This window comes from Mandrillus leucophaeus, unplaced genomic scaffold (assembly GCF_000951045.1).
Source record: "Mandrillus leucophaeus isolate KB7577 unplaced genomic scaffold, Mleu.le_1.0 Scaffold608, whole genome shotgun sequence".
Classification (NCBI taxonomy): Eukaryota; Metazoa; Chordata; class Mammalia; order Primates; family Cercopithecidae; genus Mandrillus; species Mandrillus leucophaeus.
This window is the reverse complement of record NW_012106564.1, coordinates 752,934-779,216: the sequence shown is the minus strand read 5'-3', so window position 1 is coordinate 779,216 and position 26,283 is coordinate 752,934. Positions and strand designations below refer to the sequence as shown.

Sequence of the window (26,283 nt, the reverse complement as noted above, 5' to 3'; positions counted from 1 at the left end):
CTGAGAGGCTTTAGGGAGTTTAAGGTCTGAGGGATGGAATAACCCCTATTCATCCTCCTTTCTGTTTTTGAAACTAAAAGATGATGATCTTGGGTTGCTATAGTGTTTGTAGGTCTAGAAAGCATTGAAAGCATTGTATGTAGACCTATGTTTTCTAAAACAGGTTAGATTTTCTTGAGTTTATTTCCTAAATTAAAAAAAATTACTACTTTGTTTCTGCTCACTAAGGGTTCCCTTAGAGACCCTTAGTATGAAGTTCAAATATCACATATGAAGTGATTAAAGGAATAAATATTGAACATGTGTAGATATTCAGAGGGATTCCTACTTAGCAAAGATTAAGAGCCATTGCTAAACTGTGGTGAAGAAGAGTGGTCAAGCTCATTAGTGATTGAGGAGCCTGGAACTTTCAGGGAAAAGCTATTTTAATGTAATAGGGACACCTTATTCCTTAAAATAGGAAGAAAATAATGAGACTAAGACACAGGTTTTATAGAAACTAAGTTACTCAAAGGGAGTTCATGGTACTTAATTGTTGCTTTATAGATCTAAATACCAAATGGAAGGGTATTTAGGTCTATAAATACTAAATACCAATTTGGATCTCAGATTTAACACTGAATCATATGGTGCAATTTTAAAGAGAGTTTCACGATGGACAGCTGTCCTTCACTGGGTCCAGGGACATCTGCGAAAAACAGGTAACACGAAGACTGCTGACTATTTTAAAATGAAGTGTAGAATGGAATAACAGCGTCTTAGGAAGCAGAAGCAACTCCGGCCATGATGGTGCTCAAGTAGGTTTTTAAACAGCAATAAAAAGCATTTGATGCAAGTCACAAAAATCATTACCAAATGTTGTTTCTGGAGCATCAGTTCTATGAACAACAGGTTCAAAGCCTGTAACAGAAACTAACCAAAAGCAACATTAAAAAAAAAACCCTCAATTTTTATTGTCAAACATGAGTTTTAAATTAGACACAATTTTTTTTAAAACTTTGGAATTGATAGGAAGCATATAGTTGCTTTTGGAAGATTTGGCCACACTAGCTAGAACAATTCATCACAGAAGGGAGTTACAATCTTTGAACTCTGCTACATATATTGATATTATCCACATGAGGTTTTCCTAGGTATTTGGTTTTCTAAGTAGTATGGATGTTTGCTTTGGAAATTTGTTTAGGCAACAGATATGAAAATATATAGAGAAATATATACGAAAGTAACTTGTTGCTTTTCTTGGAAGTTGAAAAAAATGCCTGTTTATGTAACCATGTCTATAACAAATGGATCACATGTTTCAATGCAGATATAGCAATAAATACCCATGAGTACGCTAATCTCGCTGTAAACACACCTTTAAAGAGGGACCAAAAACGTCATCCAAACCAAGTCATTTAGGAGATCAGGCACACAAGTGTCCCCAAGCCATGTTCTCCTGGACGGCTCTGTATGAGAAGCAGCTGCTACCATGTCAAATAATTTGATTCTTAGAAAACATGATGACTGTTACTTCCTGTCATAGGCATTTTGTTAGGACTTCATTGGGACAGCCCACCGGGGTTCAGGTTCCTTGGCTCCTTAAACCAAGGATTCATACATTTACCCGATTTGTTCTGAGGTACTTCAGGACTTGATGTAGTTTTGGGTCTGGGACGGGGACGACGTGTCCGTTGTGTTTTAGGAGCTGAAGGAAGAAACTTTGGATTACTCTAGTGCAGGTGGCTTTGGAGACAAACTTTAGGTTTTTAAAAGTACGTCATATTTCCTTGAGATTTAAGTCATATGTCTTTTAAGATTAAAATATTTTCTATTTTGTTAATTTTTTTAATCACTGAAAGATTCTTGAGACAGGAAACTTATGTATAAAATCAAGTTGAAAAGTGAAGAGACTCATACATCTTTAACTTCAAAAACACTAGAGCCAAACTCTGGATGATAGAATCTTAGGCTCACACTAAATCTTTTGAGTATGCCAAAGAATCCATGATACCATAAGAACTGTTAGAGTTTAGTCAGTTTAGATAAGATATAGCCATCAGCAACTGGGTTTGAAATTTAGCTTTAGACATGAATGCTGTTTAGACAAAAGCAGATGACACAAATTCAAATAAGATTACATGGTAGACTCTGAACTAGGTCCATGCATAGCTTTTGAAAATAATAGGTAACTTGTAAGGATCACTAATACTCTAATATAAGTTGAAGGACAATATAAAGTTGAAGGACAGCAGAGGATGACAAGATAGTCCTACAAAGCTGATGACAATGTGATTATGATAATGATGGAACGGATTTGAAAATAAGCAGGGAAAAATTATTCAGGAATACAGAATATCATTACCTAATGTTGTTTCTGGAACCTTGGTTCTAAAAGTGTCAGGTTCAAGGACTGTAGTAACAACTAGACAAAAATAATAAAATAAAGCAAAGAGATTTAACTTGAATATTAATTTCACACGTCAATTTTTAAGCTTCAGAACTGAGAGAAAAGTAAGACTTGTTTTTTGCAGATTTGGCCAAACCATGGTCAGGCACTCATTAGTCTCGTAAGATAGACTTGCAAGATAGCATTGCACTCAGTTTAATATCACTATGTGGTCAACAAGACATTCTCCTAGATGTTTGATTATCTGATTCTTGCTACATATTAGTGGAAGATTGTTGGATAAGCTTTTTACACATTTGCATAATATATGCTTTTCTAACTTTACTGAAAAAGGCATTTATCAGTCTATTTGCACTTCTATAGAAGTTGGGATAAATGTCTTGTTATCTACTGTTTAAATAACTACGGGTACAATAAAGAGTTCATATGTATGAAAGCATAAAGAACACCATGTAATTAATAAACTGTGCTCATCAAAATCTCAAAGTATTCCTTGATTCAGTAAAAGTTAAGAAACTGTTAAACCTTAATAGAGATGAATAGTCAGTCTATCCTATTATGGAAGCCTATCATTAAAACTTTCAAGACTTAGGTACATTTTACAATTTGAGAATTTACTATAAACATCATTCCTTGAAACAAAAAAATAAATGTTACACAGATCCTAATATAATGAAAAACAATATGAGCAAAGAAACACTGTGCTTCCCTATAATTGATGAGGAATAAGCAGCATAAATAAGGGATAGCTGGAGATTCATGTTTCAAATGCAGCTTAAAATGGTCAATGCCATCGAAACAAATGCACATGATCGCATGACATAACGTTGAACAGTTAAAAGCAGTTTGATGTCCTGATACTAGTTCATGCACAGTTCTCTCAAATTCAACTGATAATTTGACATAGAGTCTAGCATAATTTCAAGATAAAGACTATAATGGAATGATGACAAAGAATGACAGAATGGTCTTACGATGTAGAAGAAACTGACTACAGTGGTATGACAATAAGCAGGAAGAGCACTATTTGAAGGACACACATTCTTATTACCCATGGTTTTTGGAGCTTCAGTTCTGAGAGTACCAGGTTCAAGATCTGCAACAGGAACTAATTAAAAGCAATGAAATAAACACTTGTGAAAAGCCAGTAAATTATATCTTTTCAGTATAATACTGCTTCAATCAGTATATAGCAATTTTAAGAAATTTTCTGAAATTTGATACTTGTTATTTGAAGATTTGGCCATCTTATAGCCAGATAAACAATTTTTTAAGAGGCACTTACTCACAGCCTACACAATTTGGCACACATCTCAGTAAAGCCCACATAATATTCTCCTAGGTGTCTGAGTACTTAATTCCAACTAGAAGACTTCCTTAGAAGCTTATTCAGGCATTTTGCCAAATATATACTTATCTAACTGTCCTAGTAACTGTTGGCATGTTTGTGGAAGCTTTAATAGTGTGTCTAAATGAGCAAGAATATAGTCAACAGCCTGTTTGAGAGAAGACACAGCAAAGAATAAAGCAAAGTGAATCTTAGGGAGATTTCATTTGCAGTAAAGGCACTCAACAAATCAGGATAAGGGACAAACACGCAGAGTAGCTCTCTACTCCCATCATAAAAATGCGGGACCCTAGATGGATGATGCTTCTTGGGTCAGATGCAGACTTTCGAGTCATATCTTCAAGGACTTTCTTCAGCTGCTCTTATAAACCCTTCCAAATGCAGCTGTCATCACTACTTAGAAGCAGAATCCTGTGTGTTTCTGGAAGCCTGTGCCCTCTGACTTGCCTCTACCCCCTCCTGTCTTTCTGACTCTCTTCATCTCTAAGATTTTAAGACCCAACTTCTTTCCAATTATTTATTCTTATTCTTCATAACATTTTCTTTTTCTAAGCTTATAGATGTGTACAGAACCCCTCAAAACAAGTTCAATTTGCCCAGATACACTCTCTTGCTTCAATCTTTGGGACAGGTTTTGACCTTGACTATACTACAGAGTAAGATGTGAAAAACAAGCTTCCTCCTCCTGTGATAGCCTCACAGTTGTTGATGTGGCTGTGGGAAGACAGAAGGCACTTAAATATTTTTCTAGAAATAAAAATGCAAGTTCTATTTAAGGCATTTTGTCTTTATGAGGACAATTGAATGAAATAAAAAGTAGTAAATAAGAGGTGGGGTGTGGTGGCTTACGCCTGTAATCCCAGCACTTTGGGAGGCCGAGGCAAGCAGAACATGTGGTCAGGAGTTTGAGGCCAGTCTGACCAACATAGTGAAACCTGTCTCTACTAAAAATACAAAAATTAGCCGGGCGTGGTGGTGCACGCCTGTAATCCCAGCTACTCAGGAGGCTGAGGCAGGAGAATCACTTGAACTGGGAGGCAGAGATTGCAGTGAGCTGAGATTGTGTCATTGCACTCCAGCCTGGGCAACAGAGTAAGACTCTGTAAAAAAAAAAAAAAAAAAAAAAAAAAAAGTAAATAAGATACATAGTAAGAGACAAACCTATATGCAGAAAGTGCAAGGAATTCACCTGCCACACAGATCTATCCCAATTGTGTTCTCCTTTGCTAACTCAACAGGGGGAGCAGCAGCAGATCATTTTGTGCCTTCACCCACATGGTGCTCACACGGGCCATCACTCCCATCGTTGGCATCCATTATAAATTCCCGAGAACTGCTAGGATGAGCTACTTTAACCAGAAACCTGAATTTACCCTGTTTGGTCTGAGGAACCTCAGGACTTGGTGTGGTTTTAGTTTTGGGACGTGGACGACGAGTTCGTTGTGATGTTTTAGGAGCTGAAGAAAGAAAACCTTCAGTTACTACAGAGTCCGTAGTTCAGAAGCTATGAGTAGCATGACACATGGTTTGAGATCTCTTAAAACTTACTAGATTTTCTCATATTTCAGGAAATATGTCTTTTTAACTTTTTAATTAGAAGCATTTACTATTATTTTAATAGTATGTCTCCTTTTACAATTAAAGAAAGTTTTTTTGGGAGAAAGTGTCATATTCTAAAATGAAATTGCTAATTTAAGAAGTGAACAATAGTCAATAGGACTCATCAAATAAAAAGGTTAAGAGTCACTGCTAAAATATCACAGTGCTGGTAGTCAGTTGTAAGTTCTTTCACAATTACTAAAACAAGACCACATAATTAACAAAAATGTCAATCAGAATATCACATAGATAGCAAAAATGAGTGAGTTAAGTAGAACTTTAGATTCATAAAGAAACTCTTTGGTACCACAATAATGTTAGAATCAAGAAAACTGCATTTAAAGTCACCTTTAACAAAAAAGTTGGTTAAAAAAACACACTGGATGACAAAATAATTTCAGATGGTTACATACCCAAAAGATAGCCTGAGTTAGGTTCATGCATGGCTCTTTTAAAAACAAAGGGTGATTTAAGAGTCAGTATTTTCAATACCTTTAGGATGAAGAATATGATGGAATGACAACAGAGAATGAGGATGTAGTCTTAAAAAGCATAAGAATCTGCGGCTATGATGATGGAATGGGTTTGACGATGAGAAGGAAGGACACTTAATGAGGACTGCAACGTGCTATTACCTTGTGTTGTCACCCAAGTCTCAGTTCTGAGTGTAACAGGTTTGAGCTCTGCAGTAGGAACTGACCAAAAGCATTAAAATTAACCAAATGATTATTTTAAATGAATGTAAACTCAAAACTTTTCTTCAAAAATGAGTCTTACTAGTATAATACAGCCTATAGAATTATATGGCAACCTTTAAAACTAAAAAAGTAGGCAGTTGATTTCCAGAAATTTGATACCTAAGACAGGTACCTAAGTCAGGTACCTATTTCTTTATTCCTCATTCTGGTTATCTAATTAATAATACAAAATGGACTATGTAGGTATTGCTAGGAATTCATCTTTGGAAAGAGACAGAGGTCTTAGCATGATGAATTGAGTAGGATATACCTCCATTCTGAGCAAAGAGAGAACATGCCCTCATGTGGAAAGAACAGCTTGCTGATGTCTACCAGATCAAATCCCAACTGCTCCATCAGGGACCTAGGCATCTCTGCCATGGGTATCCATGGTCCTAGTGAGATTCAGAAGGGATTTGCCTGTCATCTTGAAGACTTTTTTTTTTTTTTTTTTTTGAGATGGAGTTTTGCTCTGTTACCCAGGCTGGAGTGCAGTGACGTGATCTCAGCTCATTGCAACCTCCACCTCCTGGGGTTCAAGCAATTCTCTGCCTCAGCCTCCTGAGTAGCTAGGATTACAGGCACCCACCACCATGCCCAGCTAATTGTTGTATTTTTAGTAGAGACAGGGTTTCACCATCTTGGCCAGGCTGGTCTTGAACTCCTGACCTCATGATCCACCCACCTCGGCCTCCCAAAGTGCTAGGATTACAGGTGTGAGCCACTGTGCCCAGCAAAGTAAGACATCTTTTTATCAATTGTCCAGTTAGACTGTCTCCTCTGGTTGGTCTCTACTTGTGTGTCTTCCTTCTGATTTTATTCTTCCCACCCTTCTACTCATCCCTGTGTCTTGGTGATTTCAAGGCTCCATTTCTTCTTAATCTATATTTCCCTTCTCCAAATATTTACACACTAAGCATATCTTGTTGATAGCACTCCAAAACCAGTCTCATATTTGCACAGATACTGCCCCATACCATCTTTTACTTTATTTACAAAGGAAAGGCTTCTGTTCTCAACTGTCTCACAGGTTTGAGGATCAAAATGCATCTCTGACATCTGATGTATACCCCAAATGTGCTAATATGATTGGGAGGATATCTAAGGCACTTAATGTTTGTTGACTTGAGCTGAATATGTCTAATTTTTCTAAAGAAGTTTTATTTTTTAGAGATAAATGGAAGTTAATAAAATGCACAGTGCCAGAGAAGACTGCACAAAGGAAGCATGAGGCATTCAGTTGCTTCACAGATCTCCTAACAGTGTTTCTCTTACAGTTTCACAGTGGGATCTGCCGCTGACCATGAGTTGTAGCTTCCCTCTCACAGGGGCCTATTGGTTACTCCCAACCACTGGGATTACTCTTAAGACCATGCTGGCTTAGGCTGCAGGGACTCTTTAAACCAGGAACACATGGTTTACCTGGTTTGGATTCAGGTACTTCAGGACGTGGTGTGGTTTTTGTTCTGAGACGTGGACGACGTGTCCGTTGTGATGTTTTGGAAGCTGAAGGAAGAAGTTCTTGGGTTACTACATAACTACACTATCTATGATTCTAGAAGCTGTGCGGGGTAAAAAACATTACTTTCTACTGCTTGATAGGTGTTTGCCTTTTAGTCTGAGATTTTTGTCACATACATTCCTCCTTATAGATCTTTTATCATAGAAAGTTCCTTAAGACAAAAATCACTTTTTAATTTGAGAAATAAAGATTAGAAATTTTAATGAAAATCTCATAGGGTAGCTTTACTGGGTACCAAAAAGGTTAAGTACTATTGCCAAATTTTAACAGATAATGAAGGACAGTTCCACTAAATCTGAGATTTACAACTTAGTCTTTTAATTTTTGGCACATATTCTATAGAGCTATTAAAATCTGAATATATTGTGACCTTACTAGAGACAAAACAATAAATTTCTATGCAAATAGAAAAAAGGGTAGAAATTTAGGTGCAAAATGGGTCCTCTTTGCTTTATAAGAGTTAATAGCTTTATCTGTCCAGGTAGGAGTTAGAAACCCACTAACATGTTTGAAACACAGCTTTATCACAAACACTGTTTAAACAAAACACAGAATAACATGACAATTCAAGCAGGCCATATGGCAAATAAATGTCTTCCTGTAGATTCATGCATAACTGCTTCTCTTAAAAGCAACAGTTAAGAGTCTTCATAATTTTAAGAAGAGTTGAATGGCCATCAAGAATGACACTGTTGTCACATGAAACAAATTGAAACTCTAGGTTTGACAATAAGCAAAAGCAGCTTGTCGAAAACACTGTGTATCAACATTACCTAATGTTGTTGAGGCCTCAGGTCTAAGAGTGACAGGTTCTAGGACTGTAGCAGGAACTGACCAAAACAACATGTAAATCAAAGAGATTTTTAAACATATGAGAAGTCAGAATACTCACATGCAAACAAATTTTACTAGTATGTCAATTCTTCCGGAGAAACAAAGAAAAAAATTAACTTCTTAACTGAGGGGAAGAATGCGTGTTTGTTCATTGATGATTTGGCCAAACTATAGGCACGGGGAGTCCCAGGCTTAGCTTTTGAACTATGTTGAGAAGCTTAAAGAAGTCAACATGAAATTCTATTAGGTTTTTAACTAATGAATTGATATGAAAACTGGACTGGAAAACATTTTAATGCATTTATCTCACATATGCTTAGAAATTATCTTAAAAGATACAATTACTCTGTACTTCTGAACATGAGCACTTATGTATAAGTAAACATGGATAAAAGAGACAGTTCATATGTTTGAAACCGATATAAAAAATTAATCATTGAAGTGGACTATGTTCATCTTGCCAGGAACTCATCTATAGACAGAGTTTGAGATCTCTGTCCAAGCCATGACACTTACTAAGAGTACAGGGTGGTCACTCAACCTGCAATAACTGGTAGAGCATCTGTCTGCTGTCAGCCCAGAATAAAGGGAAATCAAAGGCTTTTGATGTCTCTGTATCAAATCTAAAGCTTCTGAATCAGGCCCTCAAAATCCTTCTTCATCTGGCTTGATGTACCCTTCCAAATGCACCATCATCAACAGTTACATATGACCATCTAGAAGGAATCCATCTAGACTGGACTGCCTTTCCAGCTGACTCAACACATGTGGTCCTTCTGCTCTAGTTCATTCTTCCCTCCATGCATCCAAATCCTCAGTGGGCCCAAGGTCCAAGTCCAGCCCACCTTGATCTTTTCTTTTGAGCTAAAACATAAAGATCATTACTTTATGTTTGTGTCAGCAAGCTTAGCTTCAACTCCACTCCTTCTGCAATAAAATAACTCTCCTACAGCTGACATATCACCCATGGTTGCCAGTGTGGGAATGGGAATATGCAAGGCACTTACAATTACATTTACTTGAACTGAATATGTTAGCTCTGCTAAAGAAGTTCTACTTTTAAGATGTGAATGGAATTTGACAGTAAGAAATATACTAACCATATAGTTTCAAAGAAAAGTCTCACATAGAAATAATAAGATATGCTGGCACCAGTTGGGTCTCAGCCACACATTATTCTCCTTGAAAGCTGAGCAGAGGCGATGGTACTGATGATGCCTCATGCCCTTGTGCTTAGGGAGAATAAGACCTGTTGCTGCTCAGCATTGGCACTGCTTCAGTCCCCACTGCCACAGGCTGCCAGGGATCACCCTTAAACCAAGGAATCACAGATTTACCGGGTTTGGTCTCAGGTGCCTGAGGGCTCGGTGTAGTTTTAGGTCTGGGACGTGGAGGGCGAGTTCTTTTTGTTGTTTTGGTAGCTGAAGGAAGAAAAAGCCTTGTGTTACTCTAGGTCTTAAGATTCTGGATACTGAGGAAAGGTTTTTCCAAAACTTGTCAGATCTCCTAAAGTTCCAGGAACTTTAGTTGTTTTCAGTTTTACTTTTTCATTCCTTTTATAACGATGTGTCATTTTATCATTGATGGTACTTTTCAGGCAAATTCATGTATACAGTCAAGTTGCTCACCCAAGGAGCGAAGATTAGCACTTGTATTGAGAAACTTACAGAACTTCCTCACTGGGAAAAAAAATGATTGGGGCAGAGTATTCAATGAGAAAGGATAGGAAGTTAGGGTCACATTAAGGAATAGGTTTATAATTTAAGATTTCAGACTTCAGTAATTCCCTAATTGTCAAACTAGTAATAAAACATATCATTACTTAAAGCACCAATAAGGAAAGAAACATACTGGGCATTTTTTTTTTTTAAATCTAGAAACTCAGATGTGCAAAGGAGAGTAAGAGTAGGCATTATTGCCAATCAGCTTAGATAAGAAATAGATCCCAATTTGTTTTAAACTCAATGTTAATATAGAACTCTGTTAAATGAAGCATAAGATGATATGACAATTTCAAATGTGCCACATGGCAGGTAAATATTTTGAGTTAAGCTCATGCCTGGCTCTCATAAAAACAACATGAAACTTGTTTTTAGGAGGCTTCAGTATTCTTCAGATGATAGAAATAGTTGAATGGTCACAGGCAGTGATGTTTGCTGTTTCACAGAGGAAGACATGCTATGTTATAGGGATGAAGACTGAATGGACTGTACAACAAGCAGCAAAAGCACTTGGCAAACAGCCAGGTAATGGCAGGGTTGTTACCTAAGGTTGTTGCAGGGATCTCAGTTCTAAAAGTAACAGGTTCGAGGTCTGTAACAGGAACTGAAGTAATAAAATAAACAAAAGAGATTGTAAAAAATGTGTGGGAGCTATAGTATTCACATCAAAATGTATCTTGCTTGTGTAACACTGCCTCTGGGATAATTAAACATTTCTGGGAAGGGCATTAGGACTGAATTACATTTCCACCCCCCAACCCCAACACACCAAATTCATAATGTTGAAGCCCTAATCCTCATAGTGAGGCCTTCAAAGGGATGATTCAGGTTAAATGAGGTCATAAGGGCGGGACTCTACTTCAACACGACTGATGGACGCATACGAAAAAGAGACATGAGCTGCACACACAGAGAAAAGGCTGTGTGGGGATACAGTGAGAAGGCGGCCATCTGCAAGACAAGGAGAGAGGCCTCAAGAGAAACCACGCTTGTAGATACATTGATCTTGGACTTACAACCTCCAGAGTTGTGAGAAATAGACTTCTGTTATTTAAGCCCCCTAATCTCTACTGCTTTGTAATGGCAGCCCTTTTTCAAATGGAAATTTTTTTTTTTGTCTAGACTTGGCCAAACTATACCAAGTACACCATCTCATGAGATGGTCATCATCTTCGGTCTCTCTTTAGCACTACATGAGGCAAAGAATTCCTCTAGTTATGGTGTTTATCTGAATATAATATGGAAGACTTTAGGAGGTTTTAAGGCATTTATTTAAATATGTTTCTAATAATTCTCAAGAAGCTCATGAAAAACTAATTTGCACTTTAGTGGATGCTGAAGAGAACATGTACTATATGTTTATCAAATTATGGTTGCAGAAAAATGGATGAAATATCCAAATGGTCATCACACAAATAACTAAAAATGACTGATGATCTTGCTGGGAACTCCACTTTGGAAAGAACTTTTCACTTCTGTCCAAACAATAGCACTGCAGTGGCTGGGTAAGGGGTGGCCACTCAGTCTGTGGCATCCAGTAAATCCCTGTCCACACTTAGCAGAGGGAAAACATGATCTAGTGTGGAAGAAAGATTTTTGATGCTCATGAGAACAATGTCAGGCTCAATGAGTGAGACATTCAAGCCCTCCTTCCACTTTCCACGGCGTCATCCAAATGCAGAATTACCAACAAAAATGTTTTGGCTGACCCTAGAAGCAGGATCTCTGCCTCTTCTGGTTGCCTCTATTTATATCCAATTTTTTCATCTTTGTTCATTCTCACCTTCCTATTTGTGCAAATTGTGATGTGACTTCAAGGCCCAAATTCTTTCCTGCCTCTGTTGACACCCAAATTCATTTTTTACTTTAAGACCCTATAATAACTCTAACACTTAACATTTGTATTCCCAAGAAAAATCTTTAATTTGCAAAAACATCCTGGCTTATTCTCATTCTCTAAGCTTTTCATGTGGGAAGTTTTTGTATTTAACTAGCCTGCAGACTGCGAAGTAAAACATGTCTCCTACTACAAAAACGGAAGATCCTGCAGGTCTCTTCTAAACTGACTCCTTGTCAACCATCGGGGGTAACAATCCTCTGGACTCCCTCACTAAGGGGTATGTGAACCTATTATTTCTATCAGTGACAGGCTCCTAAGCTCCATAAACCAAAGACCCTATATTTATCTGGTACAGTCTCAAGAGTAGCCATACACAGAGTGGTATTAAGTTTGTGCTGTGAGTGATATGTTCAATGGGAGGTTTTTGGAGATAGAAAAAGATAAACTTTAGTTATTTTAAACCTTATGCTTCTGCACATTGTAGGCTTAAAAAAATCTTTAGCTTTTCCAAAGCTTGGTAGATTTTCCTGAGCTTCAGAAAATATATTTTTCTAATGCAAAAATTTTGCTCCTACTATACTTTATCTTCTGTTATTTAAGATACTTCAATAACAAATTTGCAAACATGCAAATTTGACAGGTTAAATAAAGCTATTAATTCAGACACTTAGGATTAATATGCTTATCACATTCTAGAGTGCCCTGCCTGGATTAAAAAGGTTATAAATCATCCAGATTATGATGGAGACTAGGGGGAATTCAATTTATACTAAGGATGGGGTTTATTATTTAAATCTACTAGCCTTGATCACGTTATCTGTTAGATAATTCACTAAAAATATTACTCATACATTAACAAAATAACAAAAATAACAGGCAGATTAAAAAGGTAGATGTTTGGGAATGGTTGTAAAATGGGATAAAAAAGCCAAAATATAAACCCCAAAAAAGGAAAAAAAATAAAGAGGGAGGTGTATAAGGGATGTATAAAGAAACTTCTGTGTTACAGCCTGGTTAGCATAGATCAGGTCAGAACTTCATGAGAATATATGAAATCTCCCTTAATAGAGAGCTCCGGTTAAGCCAAAACCAAAATGATACGATAAACATTTCAAGTTATAGAGCAGGAAAGATCCCAAACTAGATTCAGACATAGCTCTCTTATGAGCAAGAGGCAACTTGTTTCATGCATGTTCAACCGTTACAAAATCAAAAATGTAATTGAATGGCAATATAAAGTGGAATAAGCTGGACAGTGAGCAGAACAAGCACTTGCTGAAGATCAGAAAGCAGCATTACCGAATGTTGTCCCTGGAGCCTCTTTTATAGGAGAAACTGGTTCAAAGATTGTAGCAGGAACTGGCCAATAAAAAAAAACAAAAAACAATAAAAACTCAGAACATTCAAAAAAATTTTTACCAGGTCATGATGTATCTGTCCAGAGCACAAAGCAAACACAATCAGCCTCCTGAGCCCAGAGAAAGAGGCACCTGTGTCCTTGAGTACCAATTCATCTCTTAGGAGGAACGGTCATTTACTTTGTAGTCAGGTAATTCAGATAATGGTCCATGTGAAGTGTCCCAGGAGTTTTTCTCATTCTTTAGTGATCTGAACCTAACTAATAGAGCACAGTAGACCATACGCATTTTGCTGAAAACTCATCTTTGGAACAAGACCACGAGCTTTGTCCAACATGAGTACTTAAGAGGACAAGAAGAGGGCCAGCCCCTCAGTCTGTGGTATACAGCTGGGGAACACCCAGAGAAAGCCCGACTGCACAGGGATGCAGATGATTCCTACATAAAATCCAAACTCCTCAGGCCAGCGTTCAAGACCCCTTCTTACTTAGCTGCAGACACCTCAATGAAATGTTCTCATCAACACCTAGAAGCCTGACAGCCTCTGGCAGTCAGAGAAACTGCCTCCTCAGGCTTGTTTCCATACATTCCCTGCCTTTCTGAATTTCTCCATTACTCTTCCCCCAGAATGATTTTCCCCTGAGAATGATTTTTCTGTTTTTAAGTGGTTGTAAAAAAAGAGGAAGAAAATACTACAGGGACTATACGGCCCAGAAAGCCTAGGAAATTTACTATCTGGCTCTGTCTAGAAAATGTTTGCCAACTCCTGCCTTAGATCCTTATTTGTGACTTACATGACTAGTTACCAAGAAATAATCTCCCACCTGCATGAACATATGCTCCTTCTCTAGCTGTTTCACTTTATCATACATTCAATGTTGAAGGGATGAAGGGAATTGAATGAGAAGTGAATTAAATAGACATTGAGATGGAAGCATAAGGAATTTGGCTACCACATCATCTCCCCAGCCCGGTTCCTCATTGCCTGGTCTGATGTGGAACTAGCTGCTGACCCTGCCTGGCTACTTCATTCTCTTTGCGTCCCACTGGGGTGGGCTGCTAGGATTCCTCAAGCATGACCTACAAATTTACCCAGTTCAGTCTGAAGCTCTTCGGGACTCAGTGTGGTTTTAGGTTTGGGATGTGGACGACGAGTTCGTTGAGGCACTTTGGGAGCTAAAGGAAGAAAACTTCAGGTTAATACAATGTGTTTGGTTCCAGAAGCTGTGGATAAGATTATATTTGTTATAATTTCTTGACTTCCAAGAAATGTTTCTTCTGGGTTTGAAATATTTGCCCCTATTTCAATAAGCTGTCTCTTTTTATCATGTAGCTTTTTCTGAAGAACAAAAACCACATAGAAATATAAGTTTACTGATGATATTTCAAGGAGCTTCTCACAGGGATTCCTGAATGAAAAACAAGTTCTAAAACCTTGCTGAGTTATGGCAGTGATGAAGGCAGATATAGGGTGATTTTATATTTGTGATGGTGCTTATAATTTAAATTTACCAGCCTTGGGCATATTTTACTCTTTACTTGGGAAAATTTTACTCTTTACTGAAACAAGAACACATCCTTACCCCGAATGCCAAAAAAAAAAAAAAAAAAAAAAAAAATCATTATCATGCAGACAGTAAAAATGCAGAAATTTAGATCTGCAAGAGCACTATGTCACACTGTAATAGCTATGCCGATTTACTTAGCCTAGATCAGGGACAGACACCTTCACCCCCAGCCTCCAGTGATTATATTTGAAACTCAGTAACAAAGAATGTGGTTAAAATGTTATGTGGGAGCAAGATGTGGGGAATTCAAAGTCATCACATTGCAGATATATAAACCGACCATAAGTTCATGCTTGGCTATCTTACCAACAAGAAATTGTTTTAATACTCTTACATCTATTAAGAAGTAATTGAATGATAGAGGATGACACAGAAGCCTTGTGAAGTGAGAGAAGCTGTGGTTATGATGGTGATGAATAGGTTGGAAATGAGCAGGAGAGGCAGATGTTGATGGACATAACGTGCCATTACCTACTGTTGTCCCTGGAGCCTCAGTTCTAAGAACTGGTTCGAGGATTGTGGCAGGAACTGATCAAAAGTAATAAAAGAAACCAAAGAGATTTTGTGAATGCATGAAATGTCAGAACATTCATCTTACCACTAAACATCAGATTTCTAAGGCTGCAAAATTAATTCTTAATATCGTAACTCAAAAGAAAGTGGATGCATTTTTTTTCCCTTTGAATATTTCTCCAAACTGTAATCAAGTACTCATTTGACTCAGAAGATAGTCAGCAATAGCCTTTGGATTTTGCTGAGCATCTCACTGAGGTCAACAGTAAGATCTTCTGGTTGGTTAACCATCTGATTCTAATGAACACTAGAAAATCTGGTTAGCCATTTTCTTAGAAAACGATATGGTGAAGACTAGCACTTTCGTGGAAGCCAAAAAACCAAAAAGCACTCATTATAAGCAGTAATCAATAATGACAGATAGAACATTTACATTTGAAAGCAAACACAGTGTAGCAGAGAGTCCCTATGGTGATCCCCAGTGGTTTCTATCTCTGGTGTTAACATCTTTGTCATCTCTTCCCCTTGAGTATGTGCTGGATCCCTGACAACTTTTTAACCAATAAACTAAGGCAAAGGTGATGGGTGTCACTCTGTTGAATAGGTGCATGTGCTGGGAGTGTGTCTGCCATGCTAGCACAAGGGAGAGACAGGGAGGGAGAGACAGACAGGGAGGGAGAAAGGGAGAGGATGGATTGTATAAAGGTGTTAACCCCAGGAGCAGGGAATCATTGGGAGGTTGCCCTAGAGTTTGTGCACCACACATACTAACAGCCAAAAGGAAGCTGAGACTATACTCATTAAGAGACTAAGTCTGTAGTAAACACAGCTGTACTTAAGTAGCTGAAAAACCAACTCTCAGTTTTTGGTATCATTGGGCTGGGTACCTTCAGTTCTAAGAACAGAAAAAGCATGATCCTGTGCAGAAGTAGGAATCATTGAAGCCCCCTAGATCAAATTTAAGCTCTTGAGTAGACATCCCAGCCCCCTTTAATTCATCACTAAACAGGAGGGTATCAATGAGTTATCCCCTGTCTGGTGAGCCAGCTTCAACACATTCCCTGCTTAACAGCCTCTGTTCCCTCATCCCTCTACTCATCCAGTTTCTATGCTGGTTTCTAATTATCCTGGACATTTTCCTCCTCTAAATATTTGCCATGCTTCTAGGAGGTGGCATTTATACCATACAAGAAATTATATTTGCATAAACATGCTGCCTCATATTCGTTTCTAACTGGTTATGCATGAAGAGCTTTTGTTTACAACTACAGTGTAAACTGGGAAAGAAAACATTCTTCCCACTTCTGATGTATGGACTAATATGGCTTTGGGGAATTAGAAGGGACTTAATAAAAGTAGTTGATTTAAATGATTGTGCACTGGCTCAATACTGAGCAGCTTTATCTTGAAGACAGGAATGAAATAAAAGAGCAAGAAGAGTAAATAATCAACAGAGAAGATCCCTACAAAGGAAGCAAGAGGTGCTAAGCTATTCATGTTCTCCTCACTAACCAGTAGCTTTTACTCTGAAGAGATACATAGGGCATGACACAATAGATTATGTGTACACAGAACTTACAGTCTGAATCGTGGTAGACTGCTTGGATTCTATAAAACAGAAACTACATATTTACCCAGTTTAGTCTGAGGTACTTCTGGATGGGGCGTGGTTTTAGGTTTGGGATGTGGACGACGGGTTCTTTTTGTTGTTGTTGGAGCTGAAGGAAGAAAATTTAGGATTAATATGGTGCTGATGGCTCCATTCACTGTGAATAGGATGACATAACTCTACGTTTTAAAATACTTGTTAGAGTTTGAGTTGAGAGAACTTTGTCACTTTGGTTTGAAATTTTCTCCCTCAGATTGTTAATAGGTTTTCTTTGATAATTGAAAGTTCTTCAGAGATAAGAATTATACATATAATTATGTTTAAGAAAGAAACATTAGAAACTATCATTATTTTCTCGAAAGTGTCCCTAATCCAAATCACTGCTTAACTCTGAATGGTGTGAGAAAGGTTCTAACCAACCCTACACTATTCACTTATAATTTAAGATAACTGGGGCAAATTTTCCACTTGGTAATTTACTAGACTAAGCATATAAAATTCACAGGAACATCAATAAAGCAAAAAAAATTATATAGAACTTGAAAAACAGAAAGGTGCATAAAGAAACTGCATAATATCATCATTTGATACTGTGTTGCTGCTCTAAATAAGGAATATATGGGGAATTGTAGTTGGATCTTGGCTCTAAGAGTATAGTTCAGAGACTCAGACGTGACACAATTTCAAACTGGGCTATGGAGCAGATAGCTGTCTTGAATTAAGTCCTTGCATATTTCTGTTAAAAAGAAAGCTTTCCATATTTTAAGATGAATACTGTAATGAGATGACAACAAAAGATGGTACCATTGCCTATACAGCACCATAGCGAAATCTGACAATGAGTAAGAAAAAGCACTTGCTGAAGGACATAGAGAGTCATTACCTGAAGATGTCCCAGGAGTAATAGGTCCAAAGTCTGTAGCAAGAAATGATCAAAAGCAATTTTAAACAGAAATAAATGTTAAACACACGAGAAAAGCCACCATTCTCTTGAAAAGTGAACTTTACCATTATAGCATTGGTTCTATAGCCACAAAGCAAACATTTTGAAGTTCTCAAGTGAGGGTACGTATTTATTTGCTTTTATGAAACAGATATAACCTCAGCATCTGTAACATGGTTAGCTACCAGTTTTTCTTATTTTTATATTATCTGATAATACAGTAGAAAACCCTGCTTAGAAAAATCTTACAATATCTAATAATGTTATGTTTAAAAATTAGGAAAAACTAATGTGAAAGTATAGTTACACTATAAACTGGAAAATAAAGCCCTAGTTCGTGATGATGCAATTACTGATATGTTTAAGCAGATACAGTGATGAGTGATTAAAATAGATAATGCTCTTCTGTGTTGAGCGTGCACCTTAGAAAAAGACCAAGACTTCTATTCAAACAAAGGCATACAAAGAGCCAGATATAGAGGGTCATTCAGTCCATCAAACTTAGTGCATCTCTCTGTTATCAGCACAGAAAAGGCCTGACCCCTAGGTTAGGAGAGCATGCTGGAGCCAATTGGCTCAAACCCAATCATCGAAGTCAGGCATTCGAAGTGCTCTTTGTAGACCCGTCAAAAGCAGCATTACTGTCCAACTAAAAAAACTTTGCCTTTCTTACAATCAGGTTGCACTTACAGTTCCTATCCTTCCAATGTCACCCTCATACGACACCTTCCTGCCTCTGTTTATATGATTCCTACCCATCCACCAATAAATCTATAGGGTCTACAAATTTCAAGGTCCACAAGATGAGCTCTTGCTCTGCTGCCCGGGCTAGAGTGCAAGGGTGCAATTATAGCAACTGCAGTCTCCACTTCCTGGGCTCAAGAGATCCTCCCACCTCAGTCACCCAAGTAGTTAGGACTACAGGTGCACGTACCTGGCTAATTTTTCTTAAATTTTTTGTAGAAATGGAGTTCTCCTTAAAGGTTCACATTACACTTATCAGCCCACAGATGTTTTGCTTTTCTAAGAATTAACGATGTGCTTAACAGTTGGTAAAATTTAATAAATATTTGCTTTTCCTCACACTCCTGTATATCTATTATGAAGAGTCTCACACAAGAGCAGCTTCTTTTAACTCAGGTAAGTCATTTTTTTTTTTTTTCTAAAATATTCCTCACAGATGCAAATGTTCAAAATGTGTGACAGGTTGAACTAAATATGCTAACTAGACACCTAATCAGGTCAATTTTTGCTGAGCTGAGGAATCAAAGAGAAAAATGTAATGGAATGTCAGAGAAGCAAATAAAATATGCAGGCCATCATTCTCTTGAAAAGTGAACTTTACCATGATAGCATTGGTTGCAAATAAAATATGCAGGCACCAAGGAGGTCCTCACACAAGTAGCATGAGAAGTCACAGGTATTGCCAGAGCACTGTGTGGTAGCAGCTGCTTTCCATGACTTGGGCCTTCACCCCAAGGGTCAAGTGGGTTATAAGGTGGCATGTGAAACTGCCACCCCCATGCCACATCCAATGGGATGCCACAGGGACAAAGAACCACATATTATTTACCTAGTTTGGTCTGCGGTGTCTCTGGGCGTGGCGTGGTTTTATGTTTGGGACGTGGACGACGTGTTCTTGTTCGTTGCGATGTTTTTGGAGCTGAAGAAAGGAAACTGGTTATTGTAGCCTTATGACTCCAGAAACCAAACAAAGGATTACACATGGTTTTCTAAAGGTTTTCTAAAGTTTTCCTAAGTCTTGAGAAATTTGTCTCTTTGGTTTAGCATTTTCTTCTGATCATCTATATGCAAAAATATGTATTTTTGGTCTACTGACAGGTCTTTTGAGACAGATGGAATATACGTAATTAAAAAAAATAAACTGCAACTTTATTATTAGTTGCTGGTATAGGATTTTCGAAGAGGGCCCAGAGCCAAGGGAAGTCAGACATAGGCACGTAGACATCACATCAGAGAGGGACCCAGGCCCACCTGCTTTTGGGAGAGTGTACTAAGAAATTACCTGGCTCAGACACACATTCCATTAAAAGTTATTAGTATAAGCACATTTCGTTTTCTAAAATAGTTGGTAGATAATAAAAATTTTCTGTATATCTTAAAACAACAGAAAGTAAGATGCCCACAGAATTATAATTGATATTTATCAGGCAGCCATTCCTAATTGTATTTGAAATTCAGCTTTAACATAGAACAGCACTGGAGCAGAATCACAGGCTCTGTCAAGCATTAAAGCTGGATAATATGGGAAAAATGGGACACAGACGCTGTTCACTAGTGGCGTATGGGCTTATAACCAAGTAACTTGTTTTAAGCACTTTCAATACATTCAAAATGAAGAATATAGTTCAATGACAAGAGGATGATGAGAAAATCTTATGAAAGAAAAACCCTTAGCCCAAATAGTGATGGAATAGACTAGACAATGAGCAGAAAAAACTCAAAGACAGAAGAGGTCATTACCTAATGTTGTCACTGGAGCCTCAGTTCTCACAGTTACAGGCTCAATGTCTGTGGTGGGAACTAACCAAAAGCAATACAATAAACAATGGAGATTAAGAAATATAGAAAAAGAAAATTAGTTTGAAAATGAATCTTCTTAACCCTTTAATGTTTTAAATGCATTTTCTGAACTCTGGGAAAATACTATTTGTTTTCCCCTAACTAGCCATACTGTCATATCCATTTATTTCACAAAATATCCATACCCTTTGCATCCCTATAAGGGCAATGAAAAATATTTTTCTGTATTTCATTATCTGATTCCAACAACATAAAAAACCTGGACCCAAGAAAATCTTAGTTGTCCAATATACGATTTTAAAGTACTCTAAAAATTTGTTATCAAAGCTTCCATTGGTATTTAAAAAGTTTTCACCACCATTATTAATTTGCTTTGAGAGTGGTAGTTGTGAGGAGAATTAGAAAAATCTTCTCAGTCTATTTACTGGAGATCTGTGAGAGTTATGCAAAAGTCTTGTACCTTTTATTTGTGATAAATGTGATATTGCTTCTTACTCTGCCTCCTTATTCATTTATTTCAAATGGCTAATTAGGAGATAATTATTCAAGTAGAAAACAGAGATAATTAAGAAAAAGGTCTAAAAGGTAATGATACAACTTTTATGTCTAGATAAAAAGGATTTCTATAACATTCTGAAATTGATTATACATAGATATAAAATTAATCAAGAATTGTAACTCTCTGGTATTAGCATCTCCATTTATCTTCCACTAAACCCAGAAGGCTAAATGTAACATTCAAACATCTCATCCTCAAAAAACTCTTTAGGCATTTATAGAGAGGCTGACTTTCCCTTACTGCTCAAGACATCATAGCAGAAAGTTGGTTTACGCCACCGCTGAGAGCATCTTCAGAACCAAAGGCATATATAACAGAAGAGATGGAGGAAGCCAGGACAACAGGATGACAACAATATTTATGACTAATTGCCTTCAAACAAAACAGAGAATCCTTATTTTGTTTGGAATTTTGCATCACAAGATGAATTTAGCAACAGAAAGATCAATTTGCATATGAATAACGTGGAACAGGAAGAAGGGACTTTTGCGAGAAAGAGACAGTTATGTACCATCACGAGCTCCTTATAAACACATTGAGGACAAACTCCAGCCAGCTTTTTCACTGCTCCCCTCCCACATCCATAAATTGCACCCACACAGAAGCAGAGGTTTCAAAAAATTTTCTGGTTTGAAGAATGAATATAGACAGAGTGACTGTAACTCAAGCAATCTGAATGTCTTTGAAGGTGATTGTAGAAAAAATAACAATTACGTGTTACAAGCTGAGCAGCAGATGGAAGCATGCCTAATGATGTTAAAAAGGCCCCTGCTGAAAATAGTAAACAATCTTTAAAAACGAAAAAAAATGGTGAATGACAATTGTGCATACTGTAGCTAATGAAAAAAGAGATGAGAGGGGCAAGTTCAGAGAAACATTGTCCAAGAAGGAAGAAAGCATCATTACCTATGGTCATCGAGGGAGCTTCCGTTTCAAATGCAACAGGCTCAGAGACTGCATCATAAAAAATAAACAGATATAAGCAACAAAAGCAAGGAAGTCTAAACTTTTGGGTGCTCACTGGTGTTTAATTCAGAGGACAGAGAACCTAGTTCATTCTAAGTTAATACAAATTGCCTTCTTGATAGGTTAATTTATCATGTGAGATGCTTCTTAGCAAATTAAAATTTTATACTAATTGGAATCTTGGGAGAAACTTTCAACTTCAAAACAGTTGGATTCTGAGAACTGTAATATAAATATCTTCTTATATGGTAGGAAATTACTCAGTTAATAGTTACTGTTTAAATGTTGGCCGGGCACACTGGCTCATGCCTGTAATCCCAGCACTTTGGGAGACCGAGGCGGGTGGATCACCTGAGGTCAGGAGTTTGAGACCAGCCTGGCCAACATGGTGAAACCCCATCTCTACTAAAAATACAAAAATTAGCCGGGTGTGGTGGCAGGCGCCTGTAGTCCCAGCTACTGAGGAGGCTTAGGCAGGAGAATTGCTTGAAGCTGGGAGGCAGAGGTTTCAGTGAGCCGGTTGTACCACTGCACTCCAACCTGTGTGACAGAGTGAGACTCCATCTCTAAATAAATAAACAGAATAAAATAAAATGTCAATAGAGTATTTTCGAGGAAGCTAATCCCTGATTAGCAAGTCTTCTTTTGAGTTGTGCCTATAAAGGAAGAACAGTGTCAGCCTTCCATGTGTATTAACACTGCTTACTAGAATCACCTTCAAAAATGTTTCAGATACAGAAAACTCAGGCTTCTGTTCATTACAAATTCAGAAAATAGGCCTAAAAAAGCTTTAAGAAAATGAAATGCCAGTCAATCAGGTATAAAATTTACTAATTTCCTACATATTGACTTGTTCATTTAGCACTTAAAACATCAGCGTGGCTACTTGGAGAAGATAATGAACAAAATTATGGTATTTGGGTTTCTATGATTTATATGATATGACAGATTGTAAACATTTTCAGCGATGTTTCCAAAGAAAATCCTGTTAAGCTAAAGCACTGGAAATTGTGTTTACCGGATTTAGTTGGTGGCATGTCTGGTTCTGCTGTGGTTTGGGGTTTAGGAAGTAATTGTTTTGGTGGTTTTGAACCTGAAGAAAATTAGAGTGCCATAATTAGTGTTACAGCTGAGCTGTGAATGTGAGGATTAATGTTACTTACACATTGTTTTCCTATTTATAAGATCAAGGCATTGAAAGTAATGATTACCAGGCTGAATTTGAGGTGCATCTGGTCTGGGTGTGGTTTTAGGTCTCTCAGATGGTTTTGAGGCTAAAGAAAAAGGTACTACAATTAGCAAAATGGGTCATGGCTGTGACTGTCAAAATTAAGGACAAGTATGCAGAACAAAGACATTACAAATTCAGTGAATTTATAAAAATTTCTGGGGTGTGGGAAGGGTGAAAAGGGTGTCTATTTTAACTACACACTAGCATAATTAGTTTTTTCAGAAAGGAAAAATAATCACTAAATGCTCAAACTGTGTTTTTGAGCAAAAGTAACGAGGACTGTCATAAGACGTTTTTTCTATACAAATAATTTCAAAATAGACAAAGTATATTAGTTCCACGTCTTTGATCAAAAGGTTTTCTTCAGTATACAAACAGTAAGGTAGAAATCTGATTTCTTAGGAGGCGATCTGGAAGTAATCCATAAACATTTGAAATTACACATGAGAAATAATGTTACATGGCTGCTGATGTCTGGGATTTTCCAAAGGAAAGTCGTGATAGATTTTGAAACTATAATGAAATGATTATAATCAAACAGTTTTAGTACTAAAAACAGTAAAACCAGCCTGGGCCTTTCAATGCTGTCAACTTCCAAAGACCATCACTAGTTTTACACTGGACTCCAATCAAGAACGATCTTCGTGCCTCTAGTGATCCAAACCTACTCAAAAACATTTTTCAAAGAAACAGAAAAGCCGAAGAAGCCATATTTTCATGCAGCTTTTTAAAAAGAAGAAAGTCTTAGAAGTTGAACCAGCAAAGCAATGAAATGCTGACCATGGCACTGGAGTAACATTTTGCTATTTGTTCAGTTCAGGATGAGCACAGAGGTCCCTGTCTGAGAAAGAGTTGACGGTTTTCTCAACCCCACGAAACATATAGGGCAGACAGAAGGTCAGCAGAGAACCAGGAAGTTGTGTCCAAGACCACAGACCTTCCCTAAATGAGCACACTGGATTGTTTTAGAACTCTCCTATCTTTAGGATCTTCAGACCCAGACAGGAGAGGTGAGGAAAAGCATGGGATGAAATTGTGATGAGGTGGTGGAACTGCGGTCATGCCTGTAATGGAGAGTGAAGAAAGCAAAAGCTACAACCCGTGAAAGAAGCTGGGGTGGAGGGAGTAGAATTACCAGTTGTGGGCACCAAGGGCTCCGGTTGTATCGTGGCAGGTTCCAGAGCTACAGAAGCAAACACCAAAAACATGAAATATTTCAAGAAGTGGCATCTTGAGGAGGGAGACATTATGCCTCAAACTGGGACACTCTATCTAAATGATGCATTTTTTCTGAATGTGATTTTCCCTTTTACATTTCCCATTTTCCTTTCTCCTTCTTGCTTTCCCACACCTCATCTGCCATGAATGTATAAGATTTCAAAGTGCCTTACTTTAATAATTCACTTAATGGGTCAGTTTTCTGCTGTGTGTACCTAATAAGCATGACTGTGAATATAAACATATTATATGAAATATTACATATATAAAATGAATATAGAAAGTGAGTACAGATGCTCAGTCATAAAAGTCAATTCCACTGGTTCACTAAAGCCCAGCTGCTCAAGTAGCTGATATCAAACCAGAAGCTGCCATATTCCACTTTCTATGTTAATTGGAACCCGAATATCACATTTACCCGGTTTGGACTTGGGCACTTCTGGACTAGGTGTGGTTTTAGGGCGGGGACGGGGGCGGGGGCGACGACCTGGTCTTTTGGTCTTTCGTGGTGCTGAAGAAAAGAAAATTAGCAAGTTAATACAAGAAGGGTGGATTTACAAACTGATGATAAATATTACATCCATCTTAGAAGGACATTTAAACCCTTTGATTTACTGTGGACATATTTCCATCTGTTTTACAAATTTCTATCATTATTTACATAGTTAAATGAGGTCTTGAATAATTTTTTGTCAAAGATTAACAATTAATGTCCAAGAGATCTCTCTGTTCTTTCATTTTGAGATGGAAAATCTCAAAACTTTGTACAGCTTAGAGAAGATAGTCACTCAAAAATATTGAAGGCATACGTTCAATAGGAACATGAGAAAGGTTGCTTTTATAAAGCCATTTGGGATAAAAATTAAAACTTGGCCTAAGATGTAAATGGAGAAATTTTTCATTTAAAATATCCACAAATCAACAAATCCACAAATCAACAATATATGCAGAAGGCTTTGAATTCAGTCATTATTTCAAGAAAGGCAACTTTTAAAAAATGAGAGTTTATAAACGATATCTATAGGATTTACTTTTTTTCTGAAGAACAGCGCACTCACACACACAAATGGACATTAACGTATTAATTCATTAATGTGAGTCTGTCAACTCAGATACCAGCAGTCAGGAAAAGAGGAAACGAAGGTCACCCACTCAGTAACTCTATTACCTAATGTTGTTGTTGAAGGTTTGGTTTCCAGTGTTTCAGGTCCTAAGACAATGTGAAAAAATCACCAAGAATCAAGGTCAAAGGAAAAATGACATGTATTTAAAACATGGAATATGCTTAATTTTTAATTACTAGGTTGAGCAAATATAAATGGTGAAACTTTTATCCACATACGAAGTTTCTTTTCCACTTCAATAAATTCCTGTGTTTTCGACAAAGCGAACAAAAAAATGTAGCCAGTCAGTTAAGTTTGGAAAGAGAAATGGAACAAAAAGGCATGATTCTCATTTGGAATATGTGACTGTAATAAAGTAACCAGCAGTTCATGTTATGAAGGAAAATATGGGTAATTGGCTAAGATGGCACCAGAACACTTTTTTTTTTTCTCTCTCTCTTTTGAAGAAAAGGAAGCTATAAAGATTGGGGTTGGTTTTTTATTTCTCTCTCTGAGTGGATTTCCTAGTGACACATCAGGGTATTTAGATCTGGAAAGACCGTGGCACTTTTCAAGAAAATCTGCAAAAGTTAGAGTTCCGACAGTAAGAAAAACACCTCCAAAAGAGCAAACATAAATACGTCCTATGAAATTCAGGGTCCTCCCTGGCAATAAACAGGT

At 37.4% G+C, this 26,283-nt stretch overlaps 1 protein-coding gene across 1 annotated transcript in view; it reads right to left on the bottom strand.

Annotated features, from left to right (window-relative positions):
• The window catches only part of ABI3BP (ABI family, member 3 (NESH) binding protein), a 126,662-nt gene that overhangs the window by 73,036 nt on the left and 27,343 nt on the right, over nt 1–26,283 (bottom strand). Inside the window, exons 13-34 of the mRNA XM_011999891.1 lie at nt 25,668–25,709; nt 24,417–24,464; nt 23,262–23,324; nt 23,069–23,143; nt 21,991–22,038; nt 20,466–20,525; nt 19,555–19,644; nt 17,922–17,954; nt 17,064–17,147; nt 15,388–15,444; nt 14,441–14,524; nt 13,290–13,349; nt 10,695–10,754; nt 9,767–9,850; nt 8,369–8,425; nt 7,496–7,579; nt 5,972–6,031; nt 5,111–5,194; nt 3,441–3,497; nt 2,345–2,404; nt 1,607–1,687; nt 853–912 (exon numbers count right to left, since the gene is read on the bottom strand). Coding sequence (XP_011855281.1) covers nt 853–912; nt 1,607–1,687; nt 2,345–2,404; nt 3,441–3,497; nt 5,111–5,194; nt 5,972–6,031; nt 7,496–7,579; nt 8,369–8,425; nt 9,767–9,850; nt 10,695–10,754; nt 13,290–13,349; nt 14,441–14,524; nt 15,388–15,444; nt 17,064–17,147; nt 17,922–17,954; nt 19,555–19,644; nt 20,466–20,525; nt 21,991–22,038; nt 23,069–23,143; nt 23,262–23,324; nt 24,417–24,464; nt 25,668–25,709 — 1,431 coding nt within the window. The remainder of the gene's footprint in view (nt 1–852; nt 913–1,606; nt 1,688–2,344; nt 2,405–3,440; nt 3,498–5,110; nt 5,195–5,971; nt 6,032–7,495; nt 7,580–8,368; nt 8,426–9,766; nt 9,851–10,694; nt 10,755–13,289; nt 13,350–14,440; nt 14,525–15,387; nt 15,445–17,063; nt 17,148–17,921; nt 17,955–19,554; nt 19,645–20,465; nt 20,526–21,990; nt 22,039–23,068; nt 23,144–23,261; nt 23,325–24,416; nt 24,465–25,667; nt 25,710–26,283) is intronic.